Genomic DNA, 24,607 nt, shown 5'->3' with positions numbered 1-24,607 from the left:
AACCCGCAATTATGCAAAGAACCCTTTTTCTAAGCCATGAAAGAACTATTAAGTAGTAGATATTGCATGAAGAGCTGAGTCAAAAAGACCCAAATGACTTATCATACTTGCTGTACTTGCTATACTTGCTGTACTTGTTGTACTTTATTTGTTTATTTGTTTATTTGTTTATTTGTTTATTTGTTTACCTAAAAGCATAGTATATTGAGGGTTGGCCGGGATGTTGGGCGACCTCTTGTATGTAGCAACAGCACTTTTCCCAAGCTGTGCGGTGTTCATAATTTTTTTTTAAGGTTTACGTGGTGGTTTTCACCAAAAAAATTATATATATATATATATATTTATAAAAAATAATTTTTTTTTATTTATTTAAAAATAATTATTTATAGTTGATCCCATTCCACCCCTTTTTCTCTCTCTCTTTCTTCTTCTTCTTCTTTTTTTTTTTTTTTTACAAAATTCAAACATTTTTCCAAATTTTTCAATAAAATACTTTTAAATACCCCAAAGAAACTCTCCATCTTTGTTGTTTTTAGTCCATTTTTATTTTAAAATTTACTATTTTCAACTTCTTTTTTTCAAAATTTTTGACTAAAGGACACTACATATAGTACCATATACTATCACGCAATAGGATTTTGATTTCCAGCACTTTTTCTTCTTCTTTTTTTTTTTCTGTCTCCGTTTCCTCCCGTTGGTATGTTATTTTTCATTTTTTTTATCTTTTATATATACCCCAAGTTAAATTGAATCTCTAACTTTGATCTTTTTCAAGATTTTTTTTTTTTTTCGATAATGGCTACCCTCGAAGACTCCACCTCCTCCTCCTTGGCCCAGCAGTTGATGGCTAGACACCAAATTGCCGACGAAGCTTCTGCTATCGACTCGGCTGCCATCGATTCTGTTCCCGAGTCTTCTGACGCTGAAAGCTCACCTTCTGTTGAATCCGATCTCCACTCGGAAGCTAATGAAGAGTCTGTCCCTGTTTCTTCTGACGGCGAGTCTCCCGAGCCTGCCCCTGATGCTGATGCTGAATCTGACGAGGTCCCCGATGATTCCGCCGATGCTACTCCCGTTTCTGCTTCAGCTGCTGCCTCTAAGCCCAAGTCTAAGAAGAAGACTAACAAAATTGACGTTTCTTCCTTTGATGCTTTCCCCAAGCTTGGTGGCTCTGCTCCCGTTGTTGCAAACACCTCTTGGGGTAAGGGCCCTGCCATTAAGCCCATCCGTGCCACCGGCTCTGCTTCTCCTAAGCCTCATTCTCAGGTTATTCGTGCTCCTCCCAAGGCCCATGTTGTCACTGATAATTTCACTCTTTCTGTGGAGGAGCGTAGTCCCAGAGCTAAGAACATTCCTGCTGATGTCCTCAACAGAGCCATTAACAAGAACAATGTTACTATCAATTGCTCGACCTCTAAGCAGACTGGCGCTTCTACCTTTATCATTAAGGGTAAGGCTGAGAATGTTCAGCAAGCTCGCCGTGATCTTCTTAGAGACTTGACTGTCCACATTTCTGAGACTATTTTGGTCCCTGCTTCTTCCCGTTCTTCCATTATTGGTCCTAAGGGCTCTAACCTCCGTCCCATCATTACTAAGAGTGGTACTCAAATTCAGGTCTCTAAGCAGGACGAGGTCCCCGTTGTTGACGATGAGGATGATGAGCCTGTTGTTGAGGTTATTATCGAGGGTGATCGCGAGGGTGTTGAGATTGCCAAGAAGGAGATTTTTGCTATTGTCAACTCTCGTGTCCGCAAGGCCAAGATGAAGATTAACAATGTTCCTTCTAAGGTTTACCCCGCTCTTGCCGGTGTCAACAATGCTACTATTGCCGAGCTTGAAAAGACTCATGGTGTTAAGATTGATGTTCCTGACCACTTTTACTTGGCCCCCCAAAACCTCCAGGTCCCAATTGTTATTTCTGGTGAGCGTAATGCTGTCATTGAGGTTAAGGCTCAGCTCGAGGCTTTGGCTCAAAACATTTTGTCTTCTTCTGCTTCCTTTATGAAGAACATTTCAAAGGCCCACCAGCTTTTTATTTCTCCCAATGACGTCTTTGTTAAGACTGGTGTTGTTGTCAGCCCCACTGCTAACCCTGAACAATGGGAGCTCTTTGGTCATGCCTCGCAGGTTGAGGCTGCTAATCTCTTTGTCTCCGAGGCTGGCAAGAACATTCAACAAACCAACCTTATTATTTCAAAGGCCCATGACGGTAACATCAAGCACAGTCAAATTTTGACTCTTTACTTTAAGAATTCTGATAAGCTTAAGGCTCTTGAGGAGAAGAACAGTGTTATTATCACCACCCCTAGTGATGATGAACTCTACGACCCTGAAACTAAGGTGGTTGCCCTTTCCATCAATGGCAATGTTACTGATAATATTCAGGAAACCCGCAAGGAGCTTGTTAACCTTGTTAACAAGTACTCTCCCAGCCGTATTATGTTGATCAATGACATTGATCCCTTTTTCTTCAAGACTTTGACTCCCAAGAGCAAACACATTCTTACCATTAAGAATGAGCACCACGTTGAGACGTTTGTCCCTGAGCCTAGCAGATCTGCCTTTGGCATTGTTCTTGTCTACGAGGGTGATGCCAACCTTTCTGAGGATGACTTTGCTCCTGGTGTTTCCGAGATCAAGGAACACCTTTTGGCTTCTTCCAAGGTTTTGGATGATCTTCGTGCTCATCAAAAGGATATTGTCACTTCAATTTTGAGTGTTCCTGTTGAAGACCAGAAGTACATTTTGGGTCCTAACGGCACTACTTTGAGTGTTATTCTCAAGGGTGTTGAGCACGAGGCTCCTGTTTATGTTCACTTTGGTAATGATGAGCGCCCCGAGGGTGCCGATGCTTCTGTTGAGCTTACTCCTGAATCTGTTTACGTTCGTGGTCTCTCCAAGCAAGTTAAGTACGTTATCAAGGAGATTGAAGAGGCTGTTGAGACTGGCCGCAACTACGAGGTTTTGAGCAGCTACACTACTCAGTTCCAATTCCCCAAGGAGCACGTTAACAAACTCATTGGCAAGGGTGGTTCTAACCTTTCTAAGCTCCGTGATGAGTTTGGAGTTAAGATTGATGTTGATCCTGAAGGACAGGGTGTCATTAAGGGCATTAAGAAGAATGCTGATGAGGCTAAGCTTCGTATTCACAATATGGGCAAGAGATGGGCTGATGAAGTTACTCTTCGCCTCAGCATCCCCAACGAGTACCATGCCACTTTGATTGGTACTGGCGGCAAGTTTGTTAAGAGACTTGAGGAAAAGTATGATGTCTTTATTAAGTTCCCTCGCGGAAACAGCGGCAGCAATGGCGATAATGACGACTCTGCCCGTGACAGACCTTCCAATCAAGATGAGGTTGTTGTTCGCGGTCCCTCGCGTGGTGCTGAAAAGGCCAAGGATGAGATTTTGGAGCTTGTCCAGTATGAAAAGGACAATTCTAACAGTGATATTGTCTACGTTCCTGCTAAGGCTCTTTCACGCATTATTGGCCGCAATGGCGAGTTTATTAATGACATTAAGGATACCACTAATACTCGCATTGACGTTGGCGAAAGAGAGAGCGCAGGCGCTGCTGACGCCAAGGTTGCCATTACCATTGTTGGTACCAAGAGCGGCATCAAGCAGGCTATTGAACGCATTAATGAAGTTGTCAAGGAGATTGAGGACACTGTTACTGAGGAGATTGAAGTTGATCCCAAGTACCACCGTTACCTTATTGGTGCCAATGGTTCTGCCATGCGTGAAATCATTACCAAGGCTGGTGAGACCTTTAATCCTCGTTTGATTCAGGTTCCACAGGCTGGCAGCGGCAGCAGCAAGATTAAGGTTCACGGCAAGAAGAAGGTTGTGAATAAGATTATTAGCATTATCAATAGCATTGTTGAGGAGCGCGAGAACCAGGTTGAACTTCTTGTTCCCATTTCCGTTGAACGTCACGGTGCCATTATTGGTCCTGGTGGTCAAAGCAAGAAGGAGATTGAGACTGAATTTAACGTTTCGATCAATGTTCCTTATCAGGGCAGCAAGAATGCTAAGGGCGATCTTGACCGCAATATCCGTGTTGTAGGCACCAAGGAGAATGTTGAGAAGGCCAAGGCTAAAATTTTGGAGATTGCAGCTGACGATGCTAAGGTTGATGTTCCCATTGAGTACAATAACTTAGTTTTTGACTCTGGCATGTTGATTAAGAAGCTTCGCAGTGACTTTGATGTCCGCGTTGACTTGGGACGTACCACCTTTTCCAAGGATACTATTTCCAAGATTCCTGAGGATGCCATTGGTGAGGCTTTGATTACTGATGACGATCTTTCAGCCAAGTTTAAGTGGACTACTGTTTCTGAGGAAGCTGCGACTCCTGTGACTGGTAAGGCTGCAGGCAGCGTGATTACTTGGAGATTTAAGGGCAATGCTGAAAATACCAAGAAGGCTAAGGCTGTTGTTGAGAAGGCTCTTGAGAGAGTTAAGAAGTACGACACTACTGGTTACTTGTGGCTCGCCGACTCATCCAAATACCGTTTGGTGATTGGACCTTCTGGTAGCACCATTAATAACATTCGTGAGGAGTCTGAGTGCTCTGTAGCCATTCCTAAGAATGGAGCCAAGAAGAATGAGAATGTTATTGTTATTCGTGGTGAGAAGAGCAACACTGAGAAGGCTCTTGGCTTGATTTTGGATATTGTCAAGGCCAATTAATGATGATGATTATAATGATTATGATGATGAAAACCTTTTTTAAAACAAAAGTTATGATTTTTTAATGACCAAAAAAAAAAAATAGTAATTATAAATAGTTTAATAAATATGTTAAAAAAATTAAAATTAAATTAAATTAATTAAATTAAAATTAAAATTAAATTAAATTAATTAAATTTAAAATTAAAATTAAATTAAATTAATTAAATTTAAAATTAAATTAAATTAATTAAATTTAAAATAATTTTTTCTTTTTTTTTTAAAGACTCGTGGTCAAGGTAAAGGGCTACGATAGGTCTTATTTCTTCTATAATTCTATTTTCAATTTTTTATTTTTTTTTTTAAAATCCGGGTTTACTTAAACCGGCAATGATGAAAGAAAAGGAATTGGATCTTTCGGCAGTTTCCAGATCCGAATCTTCTAGTTGGTGGCGTGCCACATATTATCATGCGGCAAAAATAGAAAAAAAAAAAAATTGGCTTCAAAATTAAAGACAAAAGAACAAGGCAGTTTAATATATATAAACACATTTTGAAAATGTTAAGAAAAATAATTCCTTATCATCAAGTTTTTTAAATAAAAAAAAATAAATAACAAATTTTTTTCATTTGATGAAGGAATTTATGGTAATTAAATTTGTTAATTTTAAAAAAAATAAAAATAAAAAAAAGCTTCCTATATGGTGAAAATGGTTGCGGCAATATATTTAAATCAATCAATTTAAGGGTTAGGTTTTTTTTTGATACGCCAAAAAAAAAAAAAAAAATGGCTCAAAGAAAGAAAAACGCGGGGGGACGGCTGGCCGATTGGCAACAAGCAGTTCAGAACAATTTGAAAGACCAAAAAACAAAAAAACAAAAAAGTTAGAAATCAAAAACTTGACGGGTTAATATATAATAATGACAATAATGTGGTTTTTCCGTTGTTATTATTTAAGAAAATTGCAAAAAAAAAAATAGAATTTAAAAGAAATAATGAATGAAATATTGAAATATTGAAATATTGAAATAATTTAAAAAAAAAAAAACTTTCCAAAATTTCTTTTAAGTTCTTTTATATTACTACCATTTATTAATTTATTAAACTGCTTCATCAAACAATATTGAACCTTTTTTTTTTCTAATCTGATATGTTAAATTGAGACTATTCAATGTTCTTGTGACAACCGTTAGGGCTCCGGCAGATAAGTGACGTTTAAAAGACGTTTTTTTTTTTTAAAAAAAAAAAAAATATTTTAATTTTCAATTTTTTTATTTTATCTTTTTGAATTTTAATATAAAATCTCGTGAAATATTTTTAAATATTTTTTTTTTTATAATTTCTAGAATATATTTTTTTTTTTTAAAATAAAAGATCTTTTTTAAAATAATAAAATAAAATAATAATAAAATTCCCTATTGCCGATAAAAAATTGTTATAATATTCTTTCTTTTTGGTGAATTTATTACTGAAATAATATCCCGCAATAGAAATTTATTAATTTTTTTTTTTTTTTAAGAAATTATTAACAAAAAAATTCTTTTACTTCTTTCTTTTTGATTCTTTCTTCTTTCTTTTTTGATTTCTTAAATTCTTTATTTCTTTATTTCTTTATTTCTTTATTTCTTTATTTCTTTATTTTATCATCTAGAATATCAACAATTAAAACCACTCTATTCCTGATATACAAAAATTAAACTCACATCCTTTTCTACGATACTTTCCTTCTAACCAGAAAAAAAAAAAAAAAAAAAAAAAAACACGTTTTTTTTTTTTTCAATTTATTTTCTGTTCTCAGATTGACTCAATCACATTCATCATCGCCCTTTCTTTTCCTGATCAGCGAAATTTATTTTTTTAGTGTGTGTGTGTGTGTGTGAGCTGTCTAGACATAAATAAACTTTTAATCTCTTTTGATTATAATCATTCTACTACCATTTGGGCCTTAGCCTTATAAAACCATCAGCCTCTGCTCTCTTTTTCTTTCTTTCTTTTTTTTTTTTTTCTTTCCTTTTTTTTCACTCTAAAGTTTTTTTTTTATTCTTACTGATTCTTTCCAATTCCTGATTCCCTTTTTTTTTGTTTTTTTGTTTTTTTTTTTTTTTTTGTTTTTTGTTTTTTCCCTTTCTCGTGAAATATCATGAAATTCCATATTCCTTATCCTCCCGTTCCAGAAGGCGGCTTCTGGGGTACTCCGTAAGTTGCGCAAGTTTTGTCTACCATCCATCCACCTTGTATTATTATTTTTATTATCTTGACTAACTTTAATAAACTTTAAAGAACTTCCACTATTGACTGGTGCGAGGAAAACTATGTTGTCAGCCCATACATTGCCGAAGCAGTTAACACAGTCACCAATGCTGGCTTTAGTATGTACCATAATCTGTTCATACTTTGATCTCTTATTCATGCTAACATTTATTTTGTATCCAGTCGCACTTGCTCTTTTTGCTCTTTTAAATGTATACTACCAGAAACACGACAAGACTTATATTTTTGTGGCCATTGGCTTCATCACTGTCGGTGTTGGCAGCTGGTTGTTCCATATGTCGCTCCTCTATGAATACCAGTTGCTCGATGAATTACCAATGATTTACGCAACCTGCATCCCTTACTGGGTCATGTTTTCTCATGGGAAAAACAAGTCGGACAGTCTTAAGGTGGCCGGCCATATTACTGCCGCTGCAATCACTCTTACAGCAATTTACCTGCATTATCGTAACCCGACAATTCACCAAGCCGCATATGGTATTCTCAATGCCGTCATCATCTTCAAGGGTGTCCACCTGGCACACACTGAAGTCCAGGATGCTACTGCACGCAAAAATCTTAATATGCTGCTAGCAATTGGCCTTACCTCGTTCCTTAGTGGTTACGCTCTTTGGAACATTGATATCCATCTTTGTGATTTTTGGCGCTCCACTCGCCGCTCCATTGGTATGCCCTGGGGGTTCCTGCTCGAGGGCCACGGCTGGTGGCATCTTCTCACTGGTTACGGTGTATACTATTATATTGTTTATCTCGAATACCTTGGGCTTTACATCAATGGCGATAACCGCGAAAAGGATTATGAGTTCCGTTGGTCCTACTGGATTCTTCCACATGTCGATCTTACACCGGCAGCTCGTGCTCGTCTTGAAAATAAGAAGCATGAATAAATTAATTCATACATAACATTGTAATAATAATAATAATATAATAATAATTCCTTTGGTTTTTTAAAATCAAATAATAGCTTTGATTTTATTTTTTTATTTTTTTATTTTTTTTTATTTTTTTATTTTTTTTATTTTTTATTCTGGGCCAGTTGAGTGGTAAATCCGAATTTGCGCCGCAGTTGACTAAAACGCATCATAAAATGGCCGATTTATTTAAAGGAGCAATCAACGAATTCCTGTATTTAATGTGTTTAAAGTACAAGAAAGAAAACTAGACAGATACACTGAATTTATTTGTGCAACTAACCAAAATGACCCACCCATATACAACAACAACAACAACAACAATCAGAAAGTAAACAAAACAAAAAAAAAAAAAATTTAGCACTACACCCACACGATCCATCCCAGCCAATTTTTTTTTCTTTTTTCTTTTCACTCACCAAAAAAAAACCCACAAATGAACTCGGCTTCAGTCAGTCGTTCGAAAGGTCCGGCTGTCTCGAGTACTGCCAAATCGCACAGGAAAATAAATTTCTTGAAACGAGTGCTCCGACTGGTTTGGTGCGCGGTGCGGGCCACTGCTGCGGTTTTCTGGGCTTTTATATGTATTCTTGTACCTTCAATGGCTGGTAAGTTTTGTTCAAAAAAAAAAAATTAAAAATAAAAAGACTTGATATTTTACTGAATACCTTTTATCAATCTAACTATTGTTTTTTTTTTTTAGATCGTGCAGAAGCCGCTTTTCATGAATTGAAACAGGAAATTGATAATGCTGTTAAAGAAGCCATGATGACCCAGGATTATGCCTTCAACAAACCAAATGTCACTTTGACAGTTCAACCTGATGGCCAAAAATTTGCAAAATCCCCTTCAAAGATTACATTTTTACACGACACTAGAGGAAATAATAAACAATCAAAGAAGAATGGACATGGTTTGCACAGAAGACGAGTTGGAATGGACACACAAGCGGTAACAAAAACTAATAAACACCGGGCAATTCTATCAATCACAAAAACTCACAACTCGGCCCGAGTTTATAGTTCCAAAAATTTGCGCATAATACCACCAACTATTTCTGTCAAATACCCGGAACCAAATAATGACAGCTCATCTATTTCGTTGTCTTCTTCACTTGTTCCTTCTTCTTCTTCTTCTTCTTCTTTTCAAACTCTTCCTTTTTCCTCTTCCAACAATGTCGACGTTTTTCCTAACAATTGTGCTTTTCGCAACCCTGTTTCTCTTCACAACTCTCATCGAAATAGAACTCAATCCATGGACTTGCGGCCCATTTCACAGCCTGATTCAAAAGAGCAGGTCGTCAGCGTCAACTCTTTGGACCTTTTTCTTCCCCAGGAAACAGGTGCAAACCAACCATTAACCATTTACCAAGATGGGTACACTAACCAAATCTACGAAATAAAACACGATTACCCAGAAAATGAAGAAGACTATACTGTGGTTCCGACGACAAAAAATGTCCTCCAAAATGCTACTCTACACTCTCTTAACAAGCAAATGGACACTCAAACTAAAGTTTCTTTGCCAAAACAAATGCCTTATGCGATAACTGCAGATTGCACTGACGTGCAAAATGAGTGCGCTGGGGAAATCCCCAAGATTGCTTCATCTGGTACTTTTTTGGCCTCTGCATCTGAGTCCTCGTTACCCCGCAAAATGGCCTCAGTATTACCAGTTACTACTGTAACACCTCCAATGCCGCATTCAATGGCCCAGCTTTTTACCCCTCCACCACAAGACCCTCATGCGCCAGTCATGAATGCCCGATCAGATCACTATTGGACATGCCCCATGCCTACAGTCGGTGGAGGTACCATCTGTGTGCCTGTGGCTGCAGCACTTCCACGGACTTTTAGGCGGGCTGTGCCATCTTCTTCCTCTTCTTCTTCTCCTTCTTCTTCTTTTAGTGTTAATAAGCCACGCGCACAATCGATATCGAATAGTATAGGGTCCCCTGTTGATTTGGATGAAGAGGAAAAAGAAGAATGTGTCGAAAGGGTATCACTACCATCACCAACACCTGTATATAGAGCACCTAGAATGTGTGCGTCAACAAGTGCCCTAAGACCTCGTTCAAGTTCAAGTTCAGGGCCCCGCATTGGGGAGGAAGAAGATGAGAATGAAAACGAGTTGCTTGTATTGTTTCGGCAAAGACGACAAAATTCTATACAAAACCAGCAACAATCCGAGTCTCTTTTACGACGAGACTCTGAACAGTTACATGTGGAACATTGCCAAGGAAGTACTCTAAAGGCTTCACCTAGTGTAAAGAGCCTCAAGTTTTTAAGAAATATGGAGTTTTTTGAAGAGCTTCAGCAGCAAACTCGGGCAGCGCTGCAAGAAAAAGCAGCTGCAGCTGCAGCGTTCAATGAAGCGCGCAAACAAATGAATCCCGAACAATTGGCAAAACATCGTGAAATGCTGGTAATTCGTAACAAGTTGAGCTTGTGCGAAGCTGAGCATATTCTTGGAGTAAAGCGCATTATTTAATTTGGAAGAAAAACAAAAGGATTCGCTAGATAAAGAAAAAAAAAGGGAAAATCAAATGGTACAGATATCAATCAAAATTAATGTATAATAAATCATCATCACTTAAAGTAATAAAAACTTTTTCTATATAAACAAAAGCCGCACGTAAAGAAAGAATTAGAGCTTCTCATTGTAAAGCCCTAAGCCGTTACCATGAGCACATGCGTACCCCCCGTTCAAAAACCTCTTTTACTCCAACAAACATTAGTTGCCTTAATAGGAAACATATGTATATTGGGACCCATATTAACAACCCCAATAATGTTTTGCTAAACTTTTTATAAAATCAAATCCATCAATTTTGTTTTCTAATTAAAAATGCATCGTTTGTTTGGACGTCCCAAATATAATACCGTGATTCCTGATGATTTATATGGGGGTTTATCTCAAGAACGACAAGCGGATACTAACACAGAATCTTTTGAAGCCCAGGCTGTTCAACTTTCAAATACTTGTTGCTTGTGTTCAGACTGTGCTGTGCTTGATACAGGCAAAGAAAACCATAATGATCAAGCCTCCAACTTAGTTTCAGAGAGAAAAAGTCCGGTAAAAGTTTTTGAATCAAATGAGTGTAGCATTGAAACGGTTCCTAATGAAAAGCCTATAATTTCAAACAATCCTACATCTAAATCAGTCCCAATTTCTTTCCCAGAAATTCAAATCTCTAATTACGCTCTGCCAACACACCCCAGTGCTTTAGCTCTACCCATGGCTGCAACTTCTGCTCCAGTCAAAACGCTATCCATTTCACCACCAGTATCACCAACTTCATCGACAGGCTTTCCATTTGGATCATTGTATTATGACCCACATACAGGAAACATTAGCTCTGCTGAAAAACCTCATATCTTGTCTTTTTCATCATCTGAAGAAATCTCATTACAAGATAATTTAAAAAAATTAGATTCCGGAGCCTCTAAAAATATTTACTTAACTTCTCACGTTACTCGACTTCCTATTACCATGTCTGTTGTTCCACCCTTTGCAACAGCCCCAGTTTCCATTTTTCCTGGTGCTGTAACTGCAGCCACTGCGGTCTCACCTTTATCTTTGTCTTCATCTCCTTATTGCTCTTCCTTTTTTATCAAGCCCACCCACCGAAAACCAGCAATGGTTGCAGCTCCGCTTCTTCCTCGTTCCCCCAGAAGGGTCGCTAAATATTACTCTGCGGTTACGCGCAAACCTCCATCATCTCAAGCAATTAATCAATACCAATCTCAAAAAACAATATCTACCACAAGTACCCAAAACATTAACAGATCTTTAGGTTTATCTCATGTTACTGATGTAGCTCCTCCAGACTTGAAACAATTGGGCGCGGCAACAGAAACTGCTGATTGGTCGGAAAACGAATGCCGCAGCAAAGTATTGGAAATTTATTCTGCGTATCTGCAGGGCTTGCAAAGTGCGGAAATCTCCAACGAGTTTTTCAATGTCACCAAAAGGGATTCTGAAGTTGGTAGTAACAACAGTCTTAAGAATGGTGCTTTGTCTTTTGATATAGCACTAGTAGTAGACCCAACAGTGGGTGAAGATGCCGAATCAAGTAAAATTGGCACATATGTTGAAGGGCAAGACAAAAGAGAAGGTAATAATGAAAGCAAAGAAGAAGAAGGAGAAGAGACTGTTGGGCCAGAACAAGAGGAAACAATAGAAGGAGTGCAAAGCATGCCTGAGCCGCACGTTTGTATTGCCGAATGGGGTGATGTGGGCAGAGTATGCGGCCTGCAGAATGATTTACATGAAGAACAAGAAGAAGACCAAGAAACGAGTGAAGAAGAAGTTGAAGTTGTAAATGTGGAAAAATCACAAGAGGTGGGAATTTGTGCTTCAGCTATTTTGAGTGCTCGAATCTATGATCTTGAACGAGAGTTTGGAACAAATTTTAGTAATGTGGCTATAGAAGCAATCTCCAATAGTCCTCTCGATTTGTTAGTTTGTCCTTGGACCCCATCCCAAAAAAGAGAAGAAAGTGCATCTGTGTCTAAAACTTTGGTTGGAGGGGAAAAGGGAGAGAAAGAGAAAGAGAGTAATTACCAGCTTGAATGGTTTAATTGGAGAAGCAAGTTCTCTAGGAAAAAGATTGGAGAGCAAGAACTTGAACCATTAAAAGACCCTTGGACCTCTCAACAAGAAAACAAAGATGCAAAAAATGAAAAGGAAGGGCCAATAGTTTGGAAACAAGAAGAGAACAATATTAAAGAAATAAATCTTTCTTTCACAGATGTTTTATCCTTTCCTAAAACATCACCTGTTTGTTCTCCACTCAACACACATAAACCTTATGTGCGTCCACCTTCTTCTTATTGTCGTCGAGAAAATATTTGGCAAAATAATGCGGATCCACCTGACGACAGTTTTAACTGTGAGACTTTCAAAGAGTTTCCTCCTGAAGAGTGCTTGTCCAGCGATGTCTTAGGCTATTCGCTTGTATCATGGTTTGAATCTTCTGGGCCAGAAGAAATTGCGAGTTCCACACATGCTTTTTCAAATGAAAAATCATATTATACTGCTCCAATACGCCCATTTACCAAGGATTTATCGCCCAATGTGTGGGAACAAGAAACAAGTGAAAAAAAAAGTGAAGAAAAAGAGAATGATAATAATAAGTTTGAATATGAATATGATGAAGATGAACAAAACAAAAGGTTTGAATTATTCCGGGAAAAAAATAACGAGGGATCTGCAGGGTCTTTAGAAAACGATTTTTTTAAGATTCATTCATCCGCCATGAGTTCACCAGTTAATAATTCCTTTAACACCAGCATTTTAGCGTCCAAACTCTGTTCGCCTAGCTACGATTCTGGGAATGTGCTGATTTTAAACCAATTCCATGCACGGTTAAAAGACCTGCAACGTTCTTTTTCTGGACTGGATCTAGAAGACTCTTCAATTGAAAAAGAATGCGGATCAGTAGGCCAAGAAATGGTCTTGTTGGATGAAGACTCGATTGAATATATAACGTCTGCATTATTGCATTTTGACAAGAATAATTTTTGCAATGAAGAAGACCAGCTAAATGGCGACCAAAAACAATTAGTGGGGAAGGTTGAAACATCTCCAAATACTGTTCCAGAAAAAAATGAAGCGATAACAGGGCCAGTTCAAGCACCATTATCGACCTCTTCCTCGGCATCATCTTCCTGTTCTCTTGTATCATATTCTTATCCACAATCATGCTCAATTACATCCCCTCTTTCACCCCCGACTAACGGAGCTCCATCAGCACAAACTTTACGGAGATTGTCTCTGTTTACCAAAGACAGTGAGGATTCCAAATTTCCACTTTCACGTTCAACAGTTTCTTCGTTGTCTTCATCTTCGTCTTCGTCTTCGTCTTCTTCTTCTTCTTCGGCCGCAACTCGGATTGAAGCACGGGATGACAAGTTTGTCAATGTAATTTGTCAAACTCCAATTGTTTGCAAAAAAGCAACAATTTTAGATTTCGATACGTCTACTTTAGAGAAAAAAAAAACACAAATTGAAGAAGTAAAAGGCGGTTATTTCTTATCATTTCCGTGTCCTGAAACCACTACAACAAGTGCCGTTCGCCCTCCTAATCGAGTAGCTAAATTTGCACCGGCGGAAATTATGCAAGCTGAATCTGTAAGTGTGTTGCTTCGAGCTAATTCAAATTGTGTTGGACCTGATGCTTGGAAAAGAGATTATTCCAAAGGGAAAACACCCCCATCAAGTGCCATTTTACCTGAGATGGTTGATTGGAAATGGAAGCAAGATTTGGCTTTAAGTAACCGGCTAAATCCCGGTGAGATGGCTGTACTTTTGGGTCTAGATGCAACAAAACGCAACTTTAGGTAGCTTTTTTTTTTTTTAATTTTAAATTTATGTAGTGGCAGGTGTAGATTTTTTTATTATTATTTACGTTTTACATTTCTTCTATTCGTCGAATACCATGTATAGGTTTTGTTCTGTTTGGGAAGTATTTCAATCCAAAGGGCGGAGAAATCAAAGTCACGTGCTGATAGCTTATGGTTTCTCCACAGGAACGGAGTTTAGACCTTCCAAACTTTATATATTTACAAACTACTTAATTCCACCTAATTGTTTAAGTCCGCTGTAGCAGTGCGGCTTCAATAATGGGTTATAGTTGATGCTTTTAGTATGGTGGGGGATGGAAAGCATTTCTCAAACAAATCAGAAAAGCCCGCGAAAAAAAGTATAAAAAGCATGCCTTTTTTCTAATTAATTTTTTTTTTCTTCTTTCTTTTTTTTTTCTATCATCATCTTATTTTTTATTATCTTTTTTTTTTAATAATTCGTCATCTCTTTACTCAATTGTACTTTTATCTAATCAATTCATAATGTCTCTTACTGGAAAAACTGTCATCATCACCGGAGGTGTCAAGAACCTTGGAGCTCTTACTGCCCGCCTTCTCGTCCCCTTGGGTAACCCCAATCTTGTTCTTCACTACCACTCTGAAGCTGATAAAGTTGAGGGTGAAAAGTTTGTCAAGGAACTCGCTGGTCTCGGAAGCAAAGCCATCATTGTCCAAGGTGCTCTTCAGAAGCCAGCCGATAACGTTAAGCTTTTTGATGCTGCTATCAAGGAGTTTGGTGGTGTTGACATTGCTATCAACAATGTTGGTAAGGTCCTCAAGAAGCCAATTGTCGACATTTCTGAGGCTGAATACGACTCAATGTTTGATGCTAATACCAAGTCTGCCTTTTTCTTCCTTCAGGAGGCTGGCAAAAAGCTCAATAAGGATGGCCGCATTGTTATGGTTGTGACCTCCCTTTTGGGTGCCTTCACCCCATTCTATTCTACTTATGGTGGCTCCAAGGGTGCTGTTGAGCACTTTGTTCGTGCCGCTGCTAAGGAATTCCAGTCTAAGGGCATTTCGGTCAGCTGCGTTGCCCCTGGTCCTATGGATACCCCATTCTTTTACGCTCAGGAGAGCAAGGAATCTACCGAGTACATGAAGAGCGTCTCTCTCAATGGCAAGCTCACCGATATCAAGGACATTGCTCCTCTCATCAAGTTCTTGGTTACTGAGGGCTGGTGGATCACTGGTACCACCATCTTTGCAAATGGTGGTTTCACAACTCGTTAAAATATCTCTTCTAATTCTTTTTTTTTAAAAAACTCTTTATTGTATAATCTATCTAAAAATTTGAATATTAAGAAGCCTGTTTTGATGCAGCTGTTGTTAATTTTTTGTGAAAAGCGCTCACGTAATTGTTTTCGGCTCGCGCAAGTGCTTTAGCCACCATGCTTGCATTTTTGTCGGCTGTAACATTACGCAGCACGCCATAAAGATATCCACTAACTCGTTCTAGTGGCCAATCGTTCGGTGTTTTGCGAAGAACAGTAAACGCATCCAACCGATGGCCATGACGCTCTAACAACATCCTCAAGTATACGGCACGCGTTGCTTCATCATTGATTTCCAAGAAAGCGTCAAAGAGCCTTGTGAAAAGCTCGCGCTGTGTGGACTCTGGTGCTTCTTCAGGGTGGGGATATGAAGCTGACGATTTGGCTCCAGTTTTAAGAATAAGTCGACCATATTGACAGTACTCAACCGATTGGTCAAAGTCCAGGAGAGAATGCGTTAACAATGTAATGACACGATCATGCATCTCAAGCCGACTGTAAACAACACACAGCTCGGCTACCAGAAGCTCTCGACCAACACCAGCCTCAAGCTTTGTGCAAACTTGCCGCACGTCATAAGCACTATCTTCATTAAGTAAAAGTCGAATCAAGTCCAAGCGCATTTTAGTGACTTCTGCTTCCTCAGACCCTTGCAAGCTGCGACCCATCTTTGAATGCATAAACTCCACGTATCCACGTTTAGGCAGAGGTAAAGCCTTGTATTCATTGTAAGAAGCAGCTACAATGTCACGCGCATCTGAAGAAACAGCAAGCTTTTCTGTCAAGTCGTCTGCCAATATCTCCACTAAATCACCTTGCCGTGACACGTCATGGCGCTCATAGACAAGAATCTTGAGAAAAGATCGCCATGCGTGTGGATTCTTCAGTTTTTTAAGAGCTGCTAGAATCTCGTCTGTGTCAAATTGTACAGGGTTGTCCGAAGATCTATGTGTCAGCACCGGCAATCCCAGCTTGACGTTTCGCTCAACAAGCCACATTCCATATTTCCATACGAGATCGCAGTCTTCGCATACATTCTGTAGGTATGTTGCAAAGGCAGCTTCTGGTTTTTCAGAAAGAAATTCGTTGTCTTTAAGAGTTCCATCAAGAACTTGCTTCCATAGATCAACAAACTCTGTCGTTCGATTGTACTTTTCCAGAAGTACAAACTGGCCGTAGTAAAGTTTGCGATTCGCCAAGGTAGTAAGAGCATCGTCCACAGATTCAATGACTTCAGTGCGCAAAAACTCATAAAGCTTTTTATGATCACTGTCATCTAAATGTAATTGTAGAGATGCTAGTTCAAGGGAATAAAACACAGCTTTTTTATCCACAATACTTTCCAAGCCACGGCGCTTGAGCCATTCAGAAAGGAAGTAAGTATAATATGTGCGAGACTCCTCCAGCACTTTAACAACTTCATCAGAAGGCATGCTACTAGGTTCCTCTTTATTTTTGCGTGCTTTTGAATTCTTCTTTTTCGGCGTTGGCTTGGCCACTGCTGCTTCGCGCAGTTCTTTAAGCTTGTTCATCGTATTTGCCAAAAATGGAAGTAATCCATTGAAGATCCACATATTGCCCTGAAAACTTTTCCGATCAAACATGTAGATTACAAAACGAGGATCGAGAGACCCCTCAAGCCATACTGAAGACGCTGTGTCAAAGTCACCATGCATAAGGCAACCAATTCCAACAAGTAAGCCCAAGTATTCAAGCTCTATAAAGGCACGCTCTGTGGAAACCTCAATTGTTTTTATTTCTTCTCGAACTTCATCGATGCGGTTCTGTTCAACAAGTTTTTCCAAATGGAAAATGCGAGGTGATGATAATAAGCATTGTACTCCGGATTCTTTGGTGTAGACAAAAAGTGTCGAAGAAATGATGGATAACTTTTCTGCTTGTGTGCGTTCTTTTTCTATTCGTGTTTTTTGTTCCTCACTGTAGCTTGGCGAGGGACTTTCATCTAGCGGCACTTGGCGAATTTTATCGGCAAGAGGCGCATATGCCTGAGATATAGGAGCTGTGACTGTAAAAACCTGTGGAGGAGACGGATAGGAAATAGTTTGAACTAGGTCTTGGTCGTGGAGAGAGTAAAACAAAACGTCAGAGTCAATGACTGTAGCGACATATGGGTAGTCAACAGCGATAGAGGAGGGGTATTTGGGCCATGCAATGGTACCACGAGAAATGTCTCCCTCAGTATTGATTACGAGACCCATGGCTGGCTCCGCAAGCTTTGTTCCACTTGTAAGCAAAAATTCATTTGTACCTACAGCGCATATCAAAGGTTTAAGTTTTCTGGGTGTTTTTTTATGATTTTCTGGATTTGGTGGAGGAGGGTCTTGAGGTGTCGTGGTTGTAGTACCAGCAGTAGTAGTAGTAGTAGTAGTAGTAGTAGTATCAGTGTTAGTAGGTGCAGTGGTGGCATCTTCTGTAGTGTTTTCTGTTTTTGTGTCTTCCTTAGTTGATTCTGGAGCTGGTTCTGGAGGGTCTTCATAATCTTCGTTATCAACACCTCCGGATGAGATTTCAAAAAGAGGTATTTTCTGGTTGTTTTCCAAGTCCACCAAGTCATAGGATGATGCATTTGCCACCACGGCAAAGTTTGCGCGTTGAAACCCAGTAAGTGCGCTAGGGTAATCAATTTTGCGCTCGGCTTTGAGAGCAGTTGGAAAAACTCGGACAAAACGAATGGAAGCACGCGTTAAAACAGTGACAAGTACATTTTTTCCATCAGATGTCGCTGAGGGCTCTTCAGTGATTGAACGGTCGTCGTAGTCGCGGCAAATATCATGAATGTCGCGTAGAGAGCCTATGCCGCTTACAGGGGCAAATTCTGGAAGTGTAAAGACTGAAGCTGTCGAAACAGAGAGAACGATGGCGCGTGAAATACATGGCAGAACAATAATCTTAGATGCCGGTCTGACCTTTTTCGCGTGTGTACGCTGCCGCGACGCTAGGATATATGAGAGATTTGTCTATCTAGTTTTAGCAAAAAGGTAAAGGCGAGACAAAAAAAAAAAATTAAACAATACTCACAGAAGAGTCATCACGAAAGTAATGTAAAACCTCGCCTTGAGACGTTCCAATGTATATACTGGAGTCTAGAGAAGTTAGAAAAGTTTATGAGATATCAAACGATATAACATACCCCATGATTCGATGGTTGTGACAGAGTCCGGGACATCTGTGTCGTCAATAGATACATCAGGAACTAGAGACAAAGCCGTATAAATTGTAGGCTTTGGCGGGTTATTTGTCGCCATGATAAGGGGGTATTTGAATATTAATGGTCTATCTATGCAGTATATATATGTGTCGAGTTTTTTGCTCAAAGCATATCGTCGGCGGGGAGTTCCGTTGCTGGACGAGTCGTGCGCGTTGGCAATGGCGGGAGGAGCCGCGGGCGGCGGTTGCGAGTGTCTCGCTAAAACGGTTGGGAGTTTAATTGTGATTGGCTGAAAACTAATTTTTTATCAATTTCATCTATATGGGTTAGGTTTATTTTTATCAATTCCATCTTAGTTATTTCCGATTTCATGCGTCACGTGATATTTATATTTTTTAGGTTAATTCTCCAGTTTTGCGGAAGGAGGGGGGAGAGAGAGTTAATTTTTTTTTTTTTGTTTTTTGTGATATTTTGCTATACAACCATTTTCAATGAGTCTCTGCTACCAATTTGAATTACCAACTACAGGAAACCTTTCTCTAAGTCAGTTGCGATCTATTGAGCATCGTCAGTTGTTACTAGATGCGGATTCACGGCGTGCACTTGTGCGTGATACTCTGAAAAAAGCCAAAAGGTCTAGCACACCAGACGTAATTGCCGTTATCAATGTAAGTTAAGGAGAATGCAATTTTTTTTTTTTGTATTATTCACTCTAACATTTTTAAGGCCATTGATAGTTATATTCCATATTTATTTACAATTTTACAAGCCTTAGAAACTGGTGAAATTGAGCCTGCTGTGTCACCATTGGTTCCATCGTGGCGATTGCCAATGCGCAGCGCATTAAGCGTTTCCCCTCGTACAACTCTGATTGAGCCACCCCGTGTGGAAGTAGCATCTTTGCAGTACGAACGTGGAATGGTTTTGTACACATATGCGCTAGCCTATATGGCAGCCGCTGAAGCAGTTCAAGCTAGCGCACCTGTTACGGCGGAAAATGATACGGAAACCGGACCAGCTGACCGTCTAAAACAGATTTCTGGGTATTTGCGCCGAGCAGAATCAGTATTTCGGTATATATTAAGTATGCCAAAAGATGGGCTTGCCTCTATTCCGGATTTATCTGCTCAAGTCTTAGGTGGATTTGTAACATTTGTATCTGGGTCACTACACATGGCAATGGTGCATAAAGTATTACGGCAGGAGAGCTTGGAATCATCAACACTGTATAGTCGAGTATCATTATTTGCGGCAGAAAAGTTTGCGAGTGCATATCAAATGTTTACAAGTGCAGCATCTATTGCTGGATTGGCTTCGGGAAGCACAGCTGGCAATGATGATAGCAAATCACGGTTTAAAAGATTTCATGTCAAGACAGCTGCGCTCAAACAACTGGGTGCACAAAGTCCACTATTAGGGTGGCTGGATGGCCAACAGCGGTATTGTATTGCAGCTGCTGAAGTTTTTATGGCTGGTGCGGCATATAATAACAACAACGTTGGGCTGGCTGTGGGGTTTCTAACTCACGCACGAGACACTACAAACGGCGATGGAGGAAGCCACTCTTCGACTGCTCAGATACTTCTTCGGGATCGTATCACTGATATGCTGCGACGGTACACTGCAGAGAATGATCGAATTTCATTTCAAGAAGTGCCCGGGCCTGAGACTGTTGTACAAAAGTGGCCATCGGGTCGAGAGGTAGTACAACCTCAAGAACCATGGGTTCCGCCTGCCAGTCTTCTCAATGATGAGATAGGAGGATTGGAAACTAAGCCGGCTGCAGCGCCTACAGCTCAGCAGGGATATTATTAGTATAAGTAGATTCTTTTTTTTTTTCTTTTCTGTTTCTAGAAACCAATGTATTTATACATGCGTATCTAAGCATAGGTTATATGTTCTTGGTATTAATCTGCTGTACTGAAAGGCTGGCGGCACATGGGACATAGACCTTGAGAGGTTTCAGTGTCCAGCCATTTGAGCATACAATGCATGTGAAAAGAATGGTTGCACGCACCAATGACTAGGAAAGAATAAGTATTAGAGTAAGAATAACAATGGTTGGCAGAACTTACTCAAGGGGCAGCCATCGCCTGGATACTTGCAAGTTGGACAAGTGGCCTCGAACTTGGCTCGGCAAATACCGCAAAGCTCGTCGTCGGCTGCATGCCATTTCCAGGCGGCCACGGCATTCCACTGTTTGACGGTGACTTTCATGGAAACGAGCAGTAAATGCAGATGAGCTTGATCGAGGTAGGTTTGTTTGTTTATGAAAAATATATAATTAATTTAAAAAAAAATTGAAATTAAAACAAACAAAAACAAGTTTTAAAACCACAGCATTAGAAATGTTGCACTATGATTAAAAGATATTACGATGACCTAAAGTCTAAGATCTGAGACCGGAACAGTATCAGAGGCTGAAGCTGAGCTGTCGTTATTGTTTATTGAGTGAACAATAAGACTGGAATTGTTAAAGGAGGTTTGGAGCAGAAAAAAAAAAAAATAAATAAATAAATAAATAAATAAATAAATAAATAAATAAATAAATAAATAAAAACCGCCAAGTTTAACCCATTTAATTCATATTGCACGTGATTCGGGTCTCTATTCGGGTCTCGGTACCAGAAGTTGTCGTTTTTTATTTTTTTTTTTTTTTAAAATCTTCTTACTCTGCAGTAAACATCGGACAATTTCTTTTGAATATCTGAAAATGAAATCCTTTTAATCAATGGTTAGAGCCTTTTTGGAATTTGAAATTCACACCCGAATCAGTAGTTCTACACGAGTCAAACGATGGCAACAACACCGAAGCCCCAAAGAATTTCAAAAACCAGGAAACAGCAACTCCGCCTTAAAAAATAAAAAAAACTCTTCCCTTCAACATCGTTTAAAATAGCAAGTTGTAGATAGTTTTGTTCCTCTTCTTCTTCTTCTCCTTCTCCTTCTTTTTTTCTTATATCACCATTGTGGCGCCTTTTTTGTTTTATTTTATTTTATTTTGGCCAAAAAAAAAAAAAGACCTCTCCGAAGATCCCCGATTCAGGCTGAAAAATTCGCTCTCCGCATTGCCCTAAAATTTTTACTCCCCCCTTTTTCCTTTTTTTCCTTCTCTTTCCGCTTACCTATATTTATATATATATATATTCATTTTTAACAACAACAACAACAACAACAGCCATCGATAGCCAGCAATACTATCCAATATCTTAAAATACCATGGCCGAATACGAACTCAGAGAACAGGACAAGTGGCTCCCGATAGCCAACGTGTCACGAATTATGAAAAACGCGTTGCCAGATAACGCCAAAATCTCCAAGGAGGCCAAGGAGTGCATGCAAGAATGTGTTTCTGAATTTGTTTCTTTCATCACTTCTGAGGCCTCTGAAAAATGTTGTGCTGAGCGCCGAAAAACCGTTAACGGAGAGGATATTCTCTTTGCAATGATGTCTCTGGGCTTTGAAAACTATGCCGAAGTCCTGAAAATTTACCTCACAAAATACCGCCAAGCACAAAACCTTAAGCAGGAACGTGAGCACCGCCAAAAACAAGAACGAGTTGCAGCAGAAGCTACTGCCGCTGCTGAGGCAGCTGCTGCTGAGGCCGAAGCTGTTGTAGCAAGTGCTGCTGCTACTGGCGATGAAATGATTCCAATCGACGCTGAGTCGGGGCCCTCACCAGACGACGATCTTGCGTTAAATGCAGCAGCAGCTGCTGCTGCAGGCGGTCTGCCTCTGACAGCTTTAATGAATGATTCTTCCATCAAATCCGAAGAAGAGCAACAACAGCAACAGTTTGAATACCAAACTGCTAACCTTCACGATATTGAAAATGCCCAAGAAACCTCCTCCACAGCTTCAGCCGATGCGCGGGCCCAAAGCTTGGAAATAGGAATGGGCGCATTCGACTATGCGGCTGCCACTGCAGAAAGTGACCCGGAAAATGATCCCGCAAATGATGATGGCACCGGCAACTCATCAAACACAGTTTCCCGAGCGGGTCCTCCAGATACAACGACAGGCATGTCTTTTTATGATGACTACAGTCCTATGAACGGAACTTACAGTAATAATGTTGAAATGGCGCCATATTGACTGATTTGGTCTCTACTAATTTTTTTAACGACTGATATGACTGAAATGACTGCTTTTTTTTTTTTTTTTTTTTTTTGAAATTTTTTTGTAAATATAATTCTAAAGATAACTAATTCCCCCCTCTCTGTTATTTCTTTTTTTTTTTGCGTTCTTCTTTTTAAATCAACTCTGCAAGAATCTTACTTCCCTTGTTTGTTGCAGCGGCAGTCGAGATTTTCTTAGAAGCCTTCTTGAGAGCCTTGTGAAGAGCCTTGTACTCGGCGCTAGACTTTTCCAGGTGCTCCAACAAGCTCACAAGAACAAAGGCGCCGGGACCTGTGGCCCATTCAACCACGTACTGGCCGTCATCACCGACAATGGCCTCAGCCAACATGGTTTTGAAAGCAGCAACATCCTCGCCAGTCTTTTCAGAGTCAACAGCACCCTTTGACGCGTTCCAGTGACCACCCTGTACCAGCGTACGCAGAGCTCGCGAAACAAATGGCTGCTCCATCAGAGAATTGCCCTCTTCATCTTTTGCATTCACATCACCCTTAAAAGTGTTGGCAACCGCTTGCAATGCTGCTTGCTTAGCCTCAGCGCCGCCCGCCGCATACAGCAGGACCTCGACTGCGGCTTGAGATCCCACAGTGTCTTGGAAAATCTTTCGGGGATACTCCTCCACAGTCTTGAGCATACCAGGAGAAAAGGACTCAAGGTTTTCTCTTGCACGGTCAGCATCAGGTTTCTTACTTGTAGTCTTCTTCAGCTCGTCGATTGTTTTGAACATAGCAATTTGCGAGGGAGAAAAGTAACGTGAAGAAGGTCCCAAAAGCAGATACAAGAATGGTTTACGACCAGACTTACTTGTCAGAAGACCAGGCATGTGTTCTGTGAGAATTTCGGCCAAAGCCTTGCGGATCAGAACAGTATCATCAACACATGCAAACAGGCTAATGAGCACAAAACATCCATGGTCATCGGACGCAAGCTCAAAAATAAACTTGCGGAAACTCTTAATCAGCAGCTTACGCTCTTTGGCAGTTGCAAGCGCAACCACCCGTGATGCAGTCTCAGAACCTTCAGGGGTGTGCACAATCTCAGGGATCTGCTCAGTAATCAGATCAATAAAATTTTCCTTTTCAGAGGTTGTGGTCATCATGTTTTTGACGTAGTTAAGCATAACAGCATGGATGACATTAAAGCCAATAGATCCCTTTTCCACAGCACCTTGCAGCCGTCTATAAGCATGAGCCATCATGTCTGGTCGCTTTTCTGGGTGCTTTTCCAGCACCTCTGCCAGACTCAGATTCTCCTTATTGAACCCCCGTCGGCCAGTATTAAAGAACTCTTTGACAATTTCATCTTTATACTTGGAAGATGCGTAGTAGCGGAACATATCTTCCAGCACATATGCACCATGTCTGTGTCTCATCAGGTTGTGTGCAACACCCTTGGAAAAGAGGGCCTCGCAAATCTCGTCACGAGTCGCAGGAGTCCCGTAATGCAGCAGCTTGATAATCAGGTACTTGCCGTAGTTCGAGGTTGCCAGTTCGTAGAAAATAGGCTTCAGTTCGTCGGTGATCTCCTTGCGGATGGTAGCATCGCTATATTTAACCATGGTCTGTACAACACGCGAAGTATCGTGTTTGAGTGCAATGTCGCACACGAGACCTTGGGACGACTTCCAAGCTTCTTTGACAAGTTTTTGACGAGCAGCAGAAGTCAAACCTTTACGGACACGAAGTCTTTCCCACAGTTGCTTAACATGTTGGATTGCCTCAGCATTAGGACGTGCCATTTTGCGTTCTTCGCGCATCTTCTTTTGTTTTGCGTGTGCTTCCTTAGAAGACAAAAGACCCTCA

At 40.0% G+C, this 24,607-nt stretch overlaps 10 protein-coding genes across 10 annotated transcripts in view; 7 read left to right on the top strand and 3 right to left on the bottom strand.

Annotated features, from left to right (window-relative positions):
* Nucleotides 1-795: 795 nt before the first annotated feature.
* Nucleotides 796-4,695, top strand: SAPINGB_P001210 (uncharacterized protein; the record flags this gene model as incomplete). The annotated part of the gene is made up of 1 exon (XM_031995933.1): nucleotides 796-4,695. The coding sequence occupies one exon, from the start codon at nucleotides 796-798 to the stop codon at nucleotides 4,693-4,695; it is 3,900 nt and encodes a 1,299-aa protein (XP_031851824.1).
* Nucleotides 4,696-6,815: 2,120 nt separating this feature from the next.
* On the top strand, nucleotides 6,816-7,833 carry SAPINGB_P001209 (uncharacterized protein; the record flags this gene model as incomplete). The annotated part of the gene is made up of 3 exons (XM_031995932.1): nucleotides 6,816-6,871; nucleotides 6,956-7,044; nucleotides 7,109-7,833. 3 exons carry the CDS (start codon nucleotides 6,816-6,818, stop codon nucleotides 7,831-7,833), a joined length of 870 nt encoding a protein of 289 aa, XP_031851823.1.
* A 460-nt stretch (nucleotides 7,834-8,293) lies between these two features.
* Nucleotides 8,294-10,347, top strand: SAPINGB_P001208 (uncharacterized protein; the record flags this gene model as incomplete). The annotated part of the gene is made up of 2 exons (XM_031995931.1): nucleotides 8,294-8,465; nucleotides 8,561-10,347. The coding sequence occupies 2 exons, from the start codon at nucleotides 8,294-8,296 to the stop codon at nucleotides 10,345-10,347; spliced, it is 1,959 nt and encodes a 652-aa protein (XP_031851822.1).
* A 357-nt stretch (nucleotides 10,348-10,704) lies between these two features.
* Nucleotides 10,705-14,205, top strand: SAPINGB_P001207 (uncharacterized protein; the record flags this gene model as incomplete). Its single annotated transcript, XM_031995930.1, has 1 exon — nucleotides 10,705-14,205. One exon carries the CDS (start codon nucleotides 10,705-10,707, stop codon nucleotides 14,203-14,205), a length of 3,501 nt encoding a protein of 1,166 aa, XP_031851821.1.
* A 503-nt stretch (nucleotides 14,206-14,708) lies between these two features.
* On the top strand, nucleotides 14,709-15,458 carry SAPINGB_P001206 (uncharacterized protein; the record flags this gene model as incomplete). The annotated part of the gene is made up of 1 exon (XM_031995929.1): nucleotides 14,709-15,458. One exon carries the CDS (start codon nucleotides 14,709-14,711, stop codon nucleotides 15,456-15,458), a length of 750 nt encoding a protein of 249 aa, XP_031851820.1.
* Nucleotides 15,459-15,525: 67 nt separating this feature from the next.
* Nucleotides 15,526-18,765, bottom strand: SAPINGB_P001205 (uncharacterized protein; the record flags this gene model as incomplete). The annotated part of the gene is made up of 3 exons (XM_031995928.1): nucleotides 15,526-18,477; nucleotides 18,539-18,603; nucleotides 18,651-18,765. 3 exons carry the CDS (start codon nucleotides 18,763-18,765, stop codon nucleotides 15,526-15,528), a joined length of 3,132 nt encoding a protein of 1,043 aa, XP_031851819.1.
* A 394-nt stretch (nucleotides 18,766-19,159) lies between these two features.
* On the top strand, nucleotides 19,160-20,483 carry SAPINGB_P001204 (uncharacterized protein; the record flags this gene model as incomplete). The annotated part of the gene is made up of 2 exons (XM_031995927.1): nucleotides 19,160-19,336; nucleotides 19,395-20,483. The coding sequence occupies 2 exons, from the start codon at nucleotides 19,160-19,162 to the stop codon at nucleotides 20,481-20,483; spliced, it is 1,266 nt and encodes a 421-aa protein (XP_031851818.1).
* Nucleotides 20,484-20,575: 92 nt separating this feature from the next.
* Nucleotides 20,576-20,885, bottom strand: SAPINGB_P001203 (uncharacterized protein; the record flags this gene model as incomplete). Its single annotated transcript, XM_031995926.1, has 2 exons — nucleotides 20,576-20,691; nucleotides 20,744-20,885. 2 exons carry the CDS (start codon nucleotides 20,883-20,885, stop codon nucleotides 20,576-20,578), a joined length of 258 nt encoding a protein of 85 aa, XP_031851817.1.
* A 1,002-nt stretch (nucleotides 20,886-21,887) lies between these two features.
* SAPINGB_P001202 (uncharacterized protein) lies at nucleotides 21,888-22,763 on the top strand (the record flags this gene model as incomplete). Its single annotated transcript, XM_031995925.1, has 1 exon — nucleotides 21,888-22,763. One exon carries the CDS (start codon nucleotides 21,888-21,890, stop codon nucleotides 22,761-22,763), a length of 876 nt encoding a protein of 291 aa, XP_031851816.1.
* A 157-nt stretch (nucleotides 22,764-22,920) lies between these two features.
* The window catches only part of SAPINGB_P001201 (uncharacterized protein), a gene marked incomplete at both ends in the record, with an annotated part of 1,989 nt that continues 302 nt past the window's right edge, over nucleotides 22,921-24,607 (bottom strand). The window contains one exon of the mRNA XM_031995924.1: nucleotides 22,921-24,607. This exon is cut by the window's right edge and continues 302 nt beyond it. Within this exon, the coding sequence (XP_031851815.1) occupies nucleotides 22,921-24,607 (1,687 nt within the window).

The sequence above is a fragment of the Magnusiomyces paraingens genome (genome assembly GCF_902498895.1).
Source record: "Magnusiomyces paraingens strain CBS 517.90 genome assembly, contig: contig1, whole genome shotgun sequence".
NCBI classification, from domain to species: Eukaryota; Fungi; Ascomycota; class Dipodascomycetes; order Dipodascales; family Dipodascaceae; genus Magnusiomyces; species Magnusiomyces paraingens.
Note: the sequence above shows the minus strand (reverse complement) of the source record. Positions and strands in the feature narration are given on the sequence as shown.